General features: G+C 39.8%; 1 protein-coding gene across 5 annotated transcripts in view; it reads left to right on the top strand.

The window, feature by feature from the left end:
- KDM4C (lysine demethylase 4C) overlaps positions 1-2,076 on the top strand; it is a 286,621-nt gene extending 284,545 nt beyond the window's left edge. For all 5 annotated transcript variants that reach the window (XM_083816573.1, XM_083816576.1, XM_083816577.1 and 2 more), the window contains one exon: positions 960-2,076. In XM_083816573.1, the coding sequence (XP_083672699.1) occupies positions 960-1,136 (177 nt within the window). In that variant the 3' untranslated portion in view covers positions 1,137-2,076. The remainder of the gene's footprint in view (positions 1-959) is intronic.
- The last annotated feature ends 11,246 nt before the right edge of the window (positions 2,077-13,322 follow it).

The raw sequence follows: 13,322 nt of genomic DNA, 5'->3' as shown, positions 1-13,322 counted from the left end.
AGCAGGATACCCTTCTTTCACTGAAGGAAGGAAATAAGAGTAGGACTGCTCTTTCCAGTGGGAGGTGCAGTGATCAAATATTCCTGACTAAGTGTTGCGGTTTATCCCCAGCAGGCAGCTCGTCACCACACAGCTGCTCGCTCACCCTTCCCAGGTGGGATGGGGCAGAGAATTGGAAAGGTAAAAGGGAGGGAACTCCTGGGCTGAGATAAAGACAGATCTCTAGGTAAAGCAAAAGCCATGTGCACAAGCAAAGCAAAAGAAGGAAATCATTCTCTACTTCCCATCGGCAGGCAGATATTCAGTCACCGCCAGGAAAGCAGGGCTCATCAGCTGTCCTGGCTGTGTCCCCTCCCAAGTTCTTGTGCACACCCAGCATCCTCATTGTCAGGGCAGCATAAGAAGCAGACCTGAAAGACCTTCACTCTGTGTAAGCACTGCTCTTCAATAACTTAAAACAGCAGTGTGTTACCACCACTATTTTCATCAAAAATCCAAAACACAGCATTGTGTGAGCCTCTGCGATGAAAATTAACTTTGTCCCAGCCGAAACCGTGACACTAAGACACTTTTTCTGTCCATTTATTTGCGATAAGTGCACACATCTTTAAGTGTTCTAATCATCTAACATTAAGATAGATGTCTTGGAAATTGTTAAATGAACCATCTGGCTATATTCGATGTTTTTTTTCATTGTATACAGAAAGCATTTCATTACCATTTTTTGTCTTAGGGACTATTGATAAAAGGCTTTTATAATTAACTGCATATTCTATAGAATATAAACTGTTGCATTTCAATAAGAATATCAATGCAGACAGCTGGGGTTATGCTATTTTTTTTAAATGTCATTTTTATAGTTCAATATTTTATTTTTGCATTTGACACCATTAAATTTATATGGAAGTTAAGTATAAAACTGTACTCAGACCTTTGAATGAATTAATGTCTGGTTTTAGTCTACAGCCTCTGTCATGAGATTTGAAGACACATTTTATGGAGCAGATATTATCCTGGGAGAGAAGAAGAGACAGAGAGTACTGAGCTCCCGTTTTAGGAATGAATATGTGGATGATCCAGGATACCGCACCTTCTTAAAAAGCTCATTCCAGAAGCACTGCCAGAAGGGATTATAAAGAAGTAACAAAGAGCCAAAGACAGCCACAGACAGACAGACAAACATACACACACACACAGACACACACACAAACACACACACACACTATGTTAGACTGGTTACAGATGACTAAAAATCATACAATGTTAGTTGCAATTGGTTTTGGTTTAATTAAACACCTGGTTTTACAGTGAACCAGTCCATACATGAGACTGGTAAGTTGAAGTACTTGAGTTATGATTTCTTCAATTAATGCATTAAAGATTTTGTAGCATTTTGCATTATGAAACTAAGAGGGAAAACCAAGTGAGAGTAAATGGAATTAAACAGTGATATGCTGAAGAAAAATTTCAGTCCTGCTTGCCTTGAAATTAGTGGTAAAATTCCATTTGAATTACTGGAGAAGATTCATATTCGAAAAAGGAGCCATTTTAGTAACCAGAGACAATTATTTCAGTGGCTCTTTTTTTTTTTTTTTTTTTTCTGCAGGTATGAGAGGATGTTAAATTTAATAATGCCAGTTTTTATAAAACATTTTTAAAGCAAATACAAATATGTACAGGATTAAGACAAATGAAAGCTGTACTTACTTTGTACAATGCTTTTACATTTTTATGTCACTACTGCTTTCAGTAGGGTTTGATGTGGACTCAGCTGTTGACTTAAATATTTTTGGCTTTTAAGAAAGGTATCTTCAGCACAGCAATGGTGTTTTGTATATTTAAGAGAGATTTTTGCAGTTATTTTTAAACACATTTTTCATGAGATCTATTAAAAAATATCTATTTGTAAAATAAAATTTTCTTTCATTATGTGTATGAAATACTAGAGTTTAAATATATATACTTAACAGACTAGTTTTGAATGAATATAATATGGTCTTCCTTTTAAAATAATATTCTATCAACGTAATAATGTTTTAAATAAGCATATAAATAAAAAAAATCCTTTTACTTGCATCATTTTGTCTGTTGATGTGATTATCAATTCTAGTATCCTATACCTATGGGAATCAAGAAGCTTCACTATCTGCAGTATGCATGTAGTTTCCTGAACACAACACACACATCTTAGTATCAAAATAGTAATTTGATAAATATTGTACTTTAATTTCTTGTCTTTATATTTGTATTCAGTCTTTGGGATCTTGACCTTTTTGGAAGTTTCATAGAAAGCAGCAAGTCAGAATGCATTTCCAGTCTATTTACCTGAAACACTTGGCTATGTGAAACCAGAAGACAGCTTTATCAAAATGACATCATCACTTTCTTGTAAATTGGCCCATCAGCAGGATTTCTGCCTGCCCGCTACAGGAAAAAAACCCTCTCTCAAAATACAATTTAAATCTGAGTACTGTTGTTTGTTGGGTTCTGCTTGCAGATAAAAAAAAAAATAACCAAACATAAGCAAACCAAACCAACCACCACAAAAACAAAATAAAAACAAAAACAAAAACAAAAAGAGAACCCTGAATATATAGACCCAAAGAATTTTTCAGGATAAACCCAGTCTTTTATATGCTGAGGCACACAAATCTTTGTCTCGCTGCCTTTGAGTGATTATTCTTACGTTTTTGAGTGGACAGTGAAATCTTTTCATCTGCTGTGTAACAACTCAATTGACAATTTAATTTTTCTGTGTTATGTTAGCTGTCTTTTTTTTTTTTTGTACCATGAAATCACTTGGAAGTTTCTTCAGTCTAAGAAATTGCTTAGCTGTAACAATTGCAATGCATTTTTTATTGACAACACTTTCTCTAGAGGTAGTGGGTTTCTGTGAGTATTGTCTGGCATATTTCAGAATATCAGAGCTTTTTCTAGAATTGAAAAGTAAAATATACTGGTACAGTAGCAAAATGCAAGATTGCTGCTGCCTTCAGGATTTAATTACAACTGGTAACAAATAAGTTATTAAGTATTATATTTTTTAATATAATAAAAACATCTCTATTAACTTACTGATGTTGTCTCATAATACTGTCCTAGGTTAAGAGTGATTTTATGATCCACTGTAAAGATTCAAAAAAAAAAAAACCAACCTCAAAACACAACCCATTATTAATTGGTTGAGTACATATAAATATGTTTGTAATTAAGTAAAGGGGCTATGGGGTACTACAGAGACTAGAAGTCAAATGTATGTTCTTTGACTGTATCTTATGACCTGTTATTCATGACTGAATAAATTACCCCATCTCCATGCAGTGGAACTAGTATCTTTCTCTTCAAGTTCCTTGAGATCTGCTGATTAAAGGCCTGAAAAAAAAATCTTAAAATACTCATGTTTAAAAAAAAAAAAAAAAAAAAGAAAAAGAGTTCGCTTGTTTCTACTTCTGCCTTTCGGTAAAAATTCTTTATTTTTGTAATTCTGGAAGGCTTCTGAATAATTTCTAAACTTTGTAAGGTGCCTGTCCTTGCTTTCCCACTCTGGGAAAAGTAAATCTAAAATGTAATTGCCTTGATTTTAAATAAGTAAATAATTTTCTCAATTTGAAGAGAAAATAACAGAGTGATTCCCTATAAAGCACTAAACTTCCTTATTTTATAGATATGGGCAAATTGAGTTTTGACAATTAAAACAGTAATATCATTTTAGGAGGTTGGGATGAAAAGTAGCTGCGTCAAAACTATTTTTTTATTTGGAAAAAAAAACTCATTTGCCTTGTACCTTGTAATAACAATCCTTTGCTCTAGTAAGGAATATTAAACTTAACAAAAGGATTATAAAGGGAATTTCATTTTATTTTTTAAGCCACTGAGCTTTCCCTGTTGAGGACCTCTGTATAACTGGTTCTCTTCTTTAAATATGGAATTTGGGGCAAAATTGTGATACTAACTGCCAAAATGTTGATTCTCCTGTCTTTGTCTCCTCATCTATGAAACAGAGATAATGATACTCCTTTCATGAGGTGTTGTGAGGCTTTGTTCTTTGGTAAGTGCCAGATGCAGAGCACTGTGTAAATGAAAAGCATAGTTACTACTATTGCAGTTTCATGACTCCTGTCTCAAGACCCGATAGCGCTTGTAAAACTATATTTACTAAACAACTGGCCTAAAAAGAGCTTTCTTAACCATTTACAACTCCTGAAATTTCATGTGTTTTTCAGTTCCATATCAGCATTCATATGGACTTTTCCAGTATGTGAGAAGGCACAAAGGTATGTGGTGCAGTAGCTGTTAGTATGCCATGCTCTGGGAAACAGAGCTTGCCACGGTGTGACTCGGGTAGGTGCATAACAAAACAGGGTCCTTTGTTGTCAATGTAGCCAATACCGAATAGCCGGTTCTCACTCCAATAAAACCTTCCCTTGCTATTTTTGTGCTGATTTTAGGTCCAGAAATGTCGTTTCTGATGAAGAAGCACCGGTCCAGTCAGCATGCGTCACCATGCACTTACAGTGCACTGTGAGGTCCAGCAAGAGAAGTGTTACCTTCCAAGGCAGGGTAACTGAATCGTGGTGGTTTTCCTAGGATAAAAAGAAACCGAATACAGCAAGAGAGAGTTGTGTACCTCAGAACAAGAGGAACCACTCTCTATTACCTTATTCCTAAATAGCAAAGTGTGGTTTTTTTTTTGTTTGTTTTTTTCATATTCAAAAATTCTGAAGGCTACGTGTGTGTATGACACACATTTGACAGGCCAGGGTGCATTACATTTTTTTATTTTTCACTATGTTCACATTCATCTCAAAAATATTAAGAATCTGAAGAACTGCAGGCTTGTGAAGCAGAATATTTTAGCACTATGACTATGATTCCACAGCTATAGCTAAGGTTTGATAAAATCACATTATTAGAATTAGATAAAAATTACATTACTTCTCTTGAATCCTATTTGCTCTTGTATTACTATAGCAAAGCAATTTTGTTGGTGTTTATTAGGAGCTATACAATGCATTCTGTTATGCTACAGTGCTTAAAAAAAATCAATTAAATGGAGATATAGATAAATTCCTGCAAAATATTTTGCTTTGAAGCTTGTTTACACTTTCCACCTGTGATGTAAGTGAACAGCAAATTTTTTTAGAATATAGTATGATACCCTGATATTTCAAATGTAACAGGATAAAAGCTGTCCCTATTTACGCAGATTCATCCTTTCTGATTTTGTGAGATGTTCTCCAACACGTAAGGCGTAATAGAAAAAATTACTGATAAGCTAAATACTGCTTGAATGATCACATGGATAAATAATGAATGGTTTTATTTGCTACCTGTCCTGCTTGATTTAGCCATCTTTATTTAGTGGCACAATCACAAACGTTAGTTTTGATAATAGATGATGGCAAACTGATAATTTCACTTGGAGTTATGAAATAACTCTACTTCATCAGTCCGTAAATGGTATTTTTGTAACTGTAAGTCTGTAAGTGGTATTTTTGTTTCCCATTAGACAACTGAAGAATTTCATGCCAGTGTCCAGTAGTGTATTAGCAAGAGAGAAAGCTTGCATATGATGCACAAGAGGAATCTTCCCTACACACATGCACGAAAGGCATATCCGTCTTTTAAAAAATAACAGAACCATTTTGATAAATTTTATCACACACCTTTGAACTTCAAAAGCCATCTCTGAGGCATCTAGTCTTGAATTCCAAATACCTTTGGTAGGAGTTTTCTCTGCCATACCTAGCAAAAATAAAATGAGTGATGGTATGGTAGGCATAAAGGTTTTATTGGAGTTCATCTGAGCTATTGTATATACTGCCTACCTTGTTATGGATTCACAGTTACTACCAGACCAAGCTGTCCCGCAGCCATGCTGCTGAAATGTTATTCTCAACAATTTAATGCATTTCCTGTATCTAGATTTGTAGGCAGAGCTGGTAGCTGCCAAAACTTTCTTCTGTAAGAGCCTTTTTTCAGTTACTAATAACTTTGGCAATGTCAGTATCTTGCAGTTGAAATTTTTGTGTTGTCAGTTTGTGCCTGAAAAAAAAAGTTGGGGAAGTCTACTGTGAGTAATTCAGTCATTTGGAAGAAGGAGATCAGGAAAAAAAAAAATTTATCTTTCTCTCTGTAAGTTTCCCAGCTATTCATCTGAGTATTTTTGTGGTTCCCTCAAACAGTGGAATAGGGACTTACAGGTGGGTGGGGGACAGGATGATTCCCATTAGGTATCAGAAATAGGGTTGTTACCATTTCTATAAATGTGCTGCCATTTGACTGATCGATAAAATTGACTGCTCTGTCGGATAGGCTTTGGGTGGGAAAGCCCATCCCATCTGTTGTGTGTCCCACCCCAGTGTCCTTCCACAGCAAGGCAGGACCCTGTGTACCTGTTGCCACCACCATCAGCTCAGCTCTGACCTTGACGGGGTTGCAGACTGCGAGGGACTTTTCTAGTCTGCTCTAGTTACTGAAATGGAGACAGAGACAGGCTCTCCATTGTTCTCACTGCCCTGCTAATGCTGCTGTAGTACAGAAAAGCAGGAGAAAAATAAAATAAATCTGCCCTCAGTACAGAAGGGTTAAGAATTGAAGGCAGATAGGGAGAATTCGTGGAGCTGGAAGGGGAAGAAACAGAGGGACCAGATTCCAAAAAACAGATTTGGTCACAATCTTCTGCAGAACCCAGGATGCCTGAGGCTCAAATTTCTTCTGGTATAAGCAAATGGCTGTGAAATGTACCAGCAAATTACTGGCTGGATGCCTATAGGAATAGCTGTTCCTGATGCCAATTACTGCATCAACTCAGGGAACAGTCATCTTTATTCTCCCAAGGATCTGATCCTGCACAGAGTGAAGGGCAGTAACGTGTGATGAGTTTTTAAATACATATGTTTATATCTCTCTCTATATATACACATATATTTCCGATTGGTCATCAGAAAAAAAAACAATCCCCCCTCCCCCAGTTTGTGCATGTGTGTGCATTTAAATTTCAGTCCTAGAGTTAAGGTTGCAAAATGAGGTATATAGCAAATGCCAGAATTTTCCCAGGAGAAGGAACATCATGTTTGAAGCTTCCTTATCTGTTTCTTACAGATCTAGTTACTACAGCAGCTGTGGGGAAGAATCACCATAATGACTCCCTGGGATGCACAGGAGTTAAAGCAAGAAAGAAAGGAGACAAGGCACTGCATTCCCAAAGGGTATTTCTTGACACAGTAGTAACAGTTGATGGCAATGTCATGCTGCATTATTGAGGAGTAAAGGCTCAAGGAACAATGTAATGGAACAGAATTATCTTTGAAGTTTCCTTGTCTAAAAGTAGTCCAATGCAATCCACATGCCTCTCCCTTTCTCTGTGTGCATGTGCAGTGGACATGAATAACATACAAAGCTGTTACTCAGTCCAGCCCTGATACAGCAACCACGGGTGACTTGGATGGTCCTGTTGTTTCCCTTAGAGTCCTATTAAGTGAGTGAAGGCAGGAACAAGAGAATTATCTATTTTTAAGCTGGAAAGAAGATGGTGCAGAAAACAAGGTTGTCGAATTTTTTTGTTTATTTGTTTGGTGGCTTTTTGCCCCCCCCCTTTTTTTTTTTTTCCCCAATTGGCCCTGATGGGTAGGAGGAAAGAAGGAAGTCTTAAAGGCGCAAGAGCAGGCTGTCCCTGTGTACCGTAAGATGAGCTGTTGGGGAAGAAGACCGGTGTGGCTGAACAGGGAACTTTTGCTGTGTGTACAGGAGAAAAAGAGAGTTTATGTCTGGTGGAAGAAGGGATGGGCAACTCGGGGACAGCACAAGGAATTTGCCAGTGTATGTGGAGAAAAATTCAGGAAGGCCAAAACCCAGTACGAGCTCAACCTGACCACTATGGTTAAGGATAAAAAATGTTTTTATAAATATATTAATGTCAAGAGGAGGGCCAAGGAAAATCTTCATCCTTCACTGGACGCAGGGGTTAACATAACTACTGAGGATAAGGAAAAGGTTGAGGTTCTTAATGCCTTCTTTGCATCTGTCTTTACTAGCCAGACCACTTATCCTCGGGGTACTCAGCCTCCTGACCTGGAAGTCTGGGATGGGGAGCAGAAGAAACCCCCACAGTTCAGGTGGAAACAGATACCTGCTGCTCCACCTGGACTGTCACAAGTCCATGGGGCCAGGTGGGATCTACCCGTGGGTGCTGAAGGAGTTGGTGGATGCAATTGCTGGGCTGCTTTCCATCATCTATCAGCGGTCATGGTCATTTGGAGAGGTCCCGGATGACTGGAGACTTGCTAATGTGACTCCCATCTCCAAGAAGGGCTGTAAGGAGGACCTGGGGAACTACAGGTCTGTCAGCCTGACCTCAGTGCCAGGAAAGGTGATGGAACAGGTAGGTCATCTTGAATGCCATCACACAATGTACAACTGGGACAATGGGGGGGGATCAGGCTCAGTCAGCATGGGTTCATGAAAGGCAAGTCCTGCCTGACCAACCTCATCTCCTTCTGTGACCGGGTGACACACCTGGTGGATGAGGGAAATGCTTGTCTACCTAGACTTCAGCAAGGCATTTGACATGGTCTCCCACGGTATTCTCCTTGGAGAAGCTGGCAGCCCATGGCTTGGACAGGTACACTCTTTGCTGTGTTAAAAACTGGCTGGACAGCCAGGCCCAGAGAGTGGTGGTGAACGAAGAGAAATCCAGCTGGTGACCGGTCACCAGTGGTGTTCCCCAGGGGTCAGTGCTGGGGCCCATCCTCTTTAGTATCTTTACTGATGATTTGGATGAGGGAACTGAGTACGTAAGACTCAGTAAGTCTGCAGAAGACACCAAGTTGGGGGGAAGTGTCAATCTGCCGGAGGGTAGGAAGGCCCTGCAGAGGGACCTGGACAGGTTGGATTGATGGACAGAGGCCAGTGGGATGAGGTTCAACATGGCCAAGTGCCAGGTCCTGTTCTTTGGCCAGAACAACCCCATGCAGCACTACAGGCTTGGGGCAGAGTGGCTGGAAACCTGTGCAGAGGAAAAGGACCTGGGGGTGCTGGTTGATGCTCGCCTGAACATGAACCAGCAGTGTGCCCAGGTGGCCAAGAAGGCCAACGGCATCCTGGCTTGTATCAGGAATAGTGCAGTCAGCAGGCCGAGGTAGGTGATCATCCCCTTGTATTCTGCTCTGGTGAGGCCGTACCTCAAGTACTGTGTTCAGCTTTGGGCCCTTCAGTAAAAGAAGGACATTGAGACCCTCAAGCATATCCAGAGAAGGGCTACGAAGCTGGTGAAGGGCCTGGAACACAAGACCTACGGGGAGTGGCTGAGGGAACTGGGGTTGTTTAGTCTGGAGACGAGGAGGCTCAGGGGAGACCGTAATGCTCTCTACAACTACCTGAAATGAAGTTGTGGGGAGCTGGGTGTCAGCCTTTTCTCACAGATAGGTAGTGATAGCACTAGAGTGAATGGCCTAAAATTGCTCCAGGGGAGGTTCAGGTTGGAAATCAGGAGACATTTCTTCTCAGAAAGAGTAGTCAGGCATTGGAATGCCCAGGGAGGTGGTAGAGTCACCGTCCCTGGTGGGTGTTTAAAGAAAAGTTGGACATGGTGCTTAGGGCCACGCTTTAGTGGGTGACATTGGTGGTAGGGTGATGGTTGGACCACATGATCCTGGAGGTCTTTTCCAACCTTAATGATTCAATGATTCTAAGGAATAGCAGTAAGAGATTTCTGTCCTGAATGCTTCTTCGCCATTTCAGGTATTAAGTTGTCTCAAAATGGCCAGATCCATTTTGTTCTCTGCCTGTTCACCTTTGTAGCTCTCACACCAAACTCTCTCACCAGAGAATTCTTTTTTTTTTTTTTTTTTCCAAAAAGCAGAGGAAAGAGAACTATTTTTTTTTCCTCTACCCATTGCAAGCATGGAAGTATTAAAAAGGAGAATTTTCTGACTTCCTTTGACAATTGTGTGGAGCTAAGCTGCTAAGGGAACCAGCTCAGTGCCTCTAGTTCTATATATGACTTCGGCATGCATAAAGCACCTCATCTGATGTGTTTCAATTTAGTACATTTACCTGACTGAGGTACATGTGCATACAGGGAGTCCTCCTGTTAAGTCATTTTTCGAAGCAGTTATTTTTTCACATAATATAGGTTTCAGGTCCTCTGCATGACTGAAGCATCCTTATCAATGACATCTGGAGTGAAGTGCCAGTTCCAATGAAATCAATGGAAAGTTACCCCTTCATCAAAAATGTAATTTTTTTTTTAAATATGAATTTAACGGCAATATCTGCACCTGCAAAAACTAGAAGAGTAGTACATTTTACTTTTAATGAAACAGAAAATGTTATCCACCAGAAACAAGTAAATGACCAATATGCACTAGACAGCAACACATTTGGCTTCACTGATTTGTTGAAGTAGCAAGAAGAAACAGAATTGTAGAATAACTAAGCTTTTTTAGGATATTATTTATGTATGAAATGGCTGCTTCAATGAAGAGAAGGCCAAAAATCTGACTTGGGAATGGAAAGGGGTAAATAAGGGAAATTAGATTTTCATGGAAATTATTAGTGGGACTCTAGCAGTTGCATGAGATGCACAGGTTTATTTTGACAAAACATCCCGGTCCCTGCAAGCAAAGGGTAAGAATTCAGTATCCAGTGGGAATTAAATGCCTCCCCTCTCTTGTTCCTAGTCTATCATGCACTGCAGAGAACCATAAAATGGCTCTTTCCGACAATTTCAGTGGTGATTAGAACTATTTGATAGGATGTGTTTGTTACTGAGAATGTATTTTCCTAAGTGGGAGAGGATTTGAATTCTGAAAGCTAATGTGATACCTGAAATAAAGCTAGAAATGAATATCAGTATTTATACACTGCTGGGCACAAACTCTCACAGGTGAGACATAAGCTAGGTATCTAAGCAGTCAGTCTGGGAATTCAAGAGCCCAGTTCCCAGGGAGATGGTGTTACTTTTCCCCAGTGTGCTTTCCCTATGAATTTGTGTCATTTCTGGAGTTCAGGATGGACTGACTAGGAGCAGTGCCAAACAGCTAATGTGGTCTGTTGCTAGCATGCCCTACTGTTACCTGGAAGACACCTTGTCACTCTTGTGTCTCCATGCTCCCTCTGTGGGGTTTTATTTACCTGTCTGCTTAAAACCTGGCTGACAGGCTATGTTCTGCTTCACTTGTTCACATGCAATGTCTGCGTGGTGAGTGAACAGGGAGCAGTGCTGACCCAGCTCAAGAAATGGATGTTGGCTGTACTGCATACTTCAATACTACCAAATAAAGACATAGCTACAGGTAACAGCGGTAAGTACTGCCTTAAGCTAAAAGTAAAGAACATGAGTTTTGTGATATTTTCACTTGTACCATTGTCACTCACAGCTGAAACACAATAGCATGGCCCAGAACATTGTGGCAAGAGCTCACAACTTTGACACCACCTTCCAGTGTGATTTTGGGTAAGTCACCAGAATTCCTGTTTTTTCTCTTGTCATAGAGATTAGTGAATGTGACATCACAGAATTAAGTTCAGTAAATATACCTTAAAAAAGGAAGAACTGATAGAAGGTAGGTTGTCACACAATAAGTTATGTGAATAAAACTCTTCAATAGCTCCTGATTATCACTGGAAATGCAAGCTGAGGCTACATGAGACAGTTGCTGTAACTAAACGTAAACCTTTGCAGAAAGAAATCCTAGCTATAGGATACCATTCGGACAGTGATATAATTAATACCACGTCCTTAGAGAATGACCAGGATGAAGACACATCAGTGCACAAAGAAATTCTTTCCCAGTCATTTTTAAATACTAGGCAAAAAGTGTGATTTAAGCCCTCCAAGGCCTTTGTCCCTAAAAGAGGATGGATACCTGAGTACAGCACCCTATTATTTTGGAATGATCAAAGAAGACCCTGTGTTTCTGTAAAACTCACCTGCTATTTGACTGTGCTTCCACAGCTGGGGATACTATTTAACAAGTGCTGTAGGTGTGTGGATAGATTGCAACCTCTATGCATGATTGGTGTGCATCACTCTCAAGTTTCAATGTTTTTTTCAGTGGCACTCCCACAGAACTATGCAATTATGTAGGTATTTTATGAAAAATAAATAGAAAACACTATTGTAAAAACCCTAGTTTTAAAATGCCTATCAAATTAACTTCTGAAATTTATGTCAATTAATAGTGTTTTGAAAGGACATCAGATGAGAAATCCCAGGATGCTAATCACCTGCCACCAGAATTATTAATTTCATTATGTGTCTTAAAAGGAAGGATCCAGTACCCGCTGAGGGAGTCCCTGGAGGAAAACAGTACTTCTATGTCAGCACAAGTGATTTTTCAGTGATAGATTAAAAAAAAAAAATAATAATAATCTTAGAGACAAACTACTCTTTTCTACTCTTTTCCCAGTGAAAAGGAGATTGCAGAATCACAGAATGGTTTGGGTTGGAAGAGACCTTAAAGATCATCCAGTTCCAACCCCCCTGCCATGGGCAGGGACACCTCCCACCAGACCAGGTTCCCCAAAACGCCATCCAACCTTGAACACCTCCAGGGATGAGGCATCCACAGCTTCTCTGGGCAACCTGTTCCAGTGCCTCACCACCCTTTGAGTGAAGAATTTCTTCTGAATACCTCATCTAGATCTACCCTCTTTTAGCTTAAAACCATTCCCCCTTGTCCTGTCATTATCGGATTGATCAAAGAGTCCATAGAGCACTACCAGCTTTTTCAGATGCAAGACGGGGGCCCAAAAACCTTCCTAAACACTGCTTAACACTAACATGAGAGCTGGCTTTGTGAAAGCTGCAAGTTTTGGCCCAACAAAAATTACAACAATACAGCAATTATAGCTTAGTTCTGCTATAAGAACACTCTCTGGCATCCCCTTACTGTTGTCAGGGCATGTAATCCATTTTCTCTAGTGAATTATGTGGTATTCCCTATGGCAGAAACACTGCTTTGCATTTTGCTACATTTCTTTTTATCTGGATTTTGTGTTTTATGCTTTGCATATAGCCCTCAGCCAATATAATTTCCTTACTAGAATCTCTCCCTTTCTGTCCGGTGCTCCCTTCCCCAGTTGTGTTTAACACGTGATGGGCCAGGTAGTATGGATGACTGAAATCATTATATTCTGTACAGCTCTGTCCCTCACAGCATCCTTCTGGACAAATTGTCCACCTGTGAGATGAACAGGCTCATTCTATGATGGGTGATGAAATGACTCAACACTACAGCTCTAATGGTTGTAGTGAATGGGGCTACAACTGCCTGGTGACTTGCCACCAGCAGTGTTCCTCAGGGCTCAATTCTAGG

This window comes from Anser anser (assembly GCF_964211835.1).
Source record: "Anser anser genome assembly, chromosome: Z".
Lineage (NCBI taxonomy): Eukaryota > Metazoa > Chordata > Aves > Anseriformes > Anatidae > Anser > Anser anser.
The sequence above is the reverse complement of the archived record's forward strand: the minus strand, read 5'-3'. Positions and strand labels throughout refer to the sequence as shown.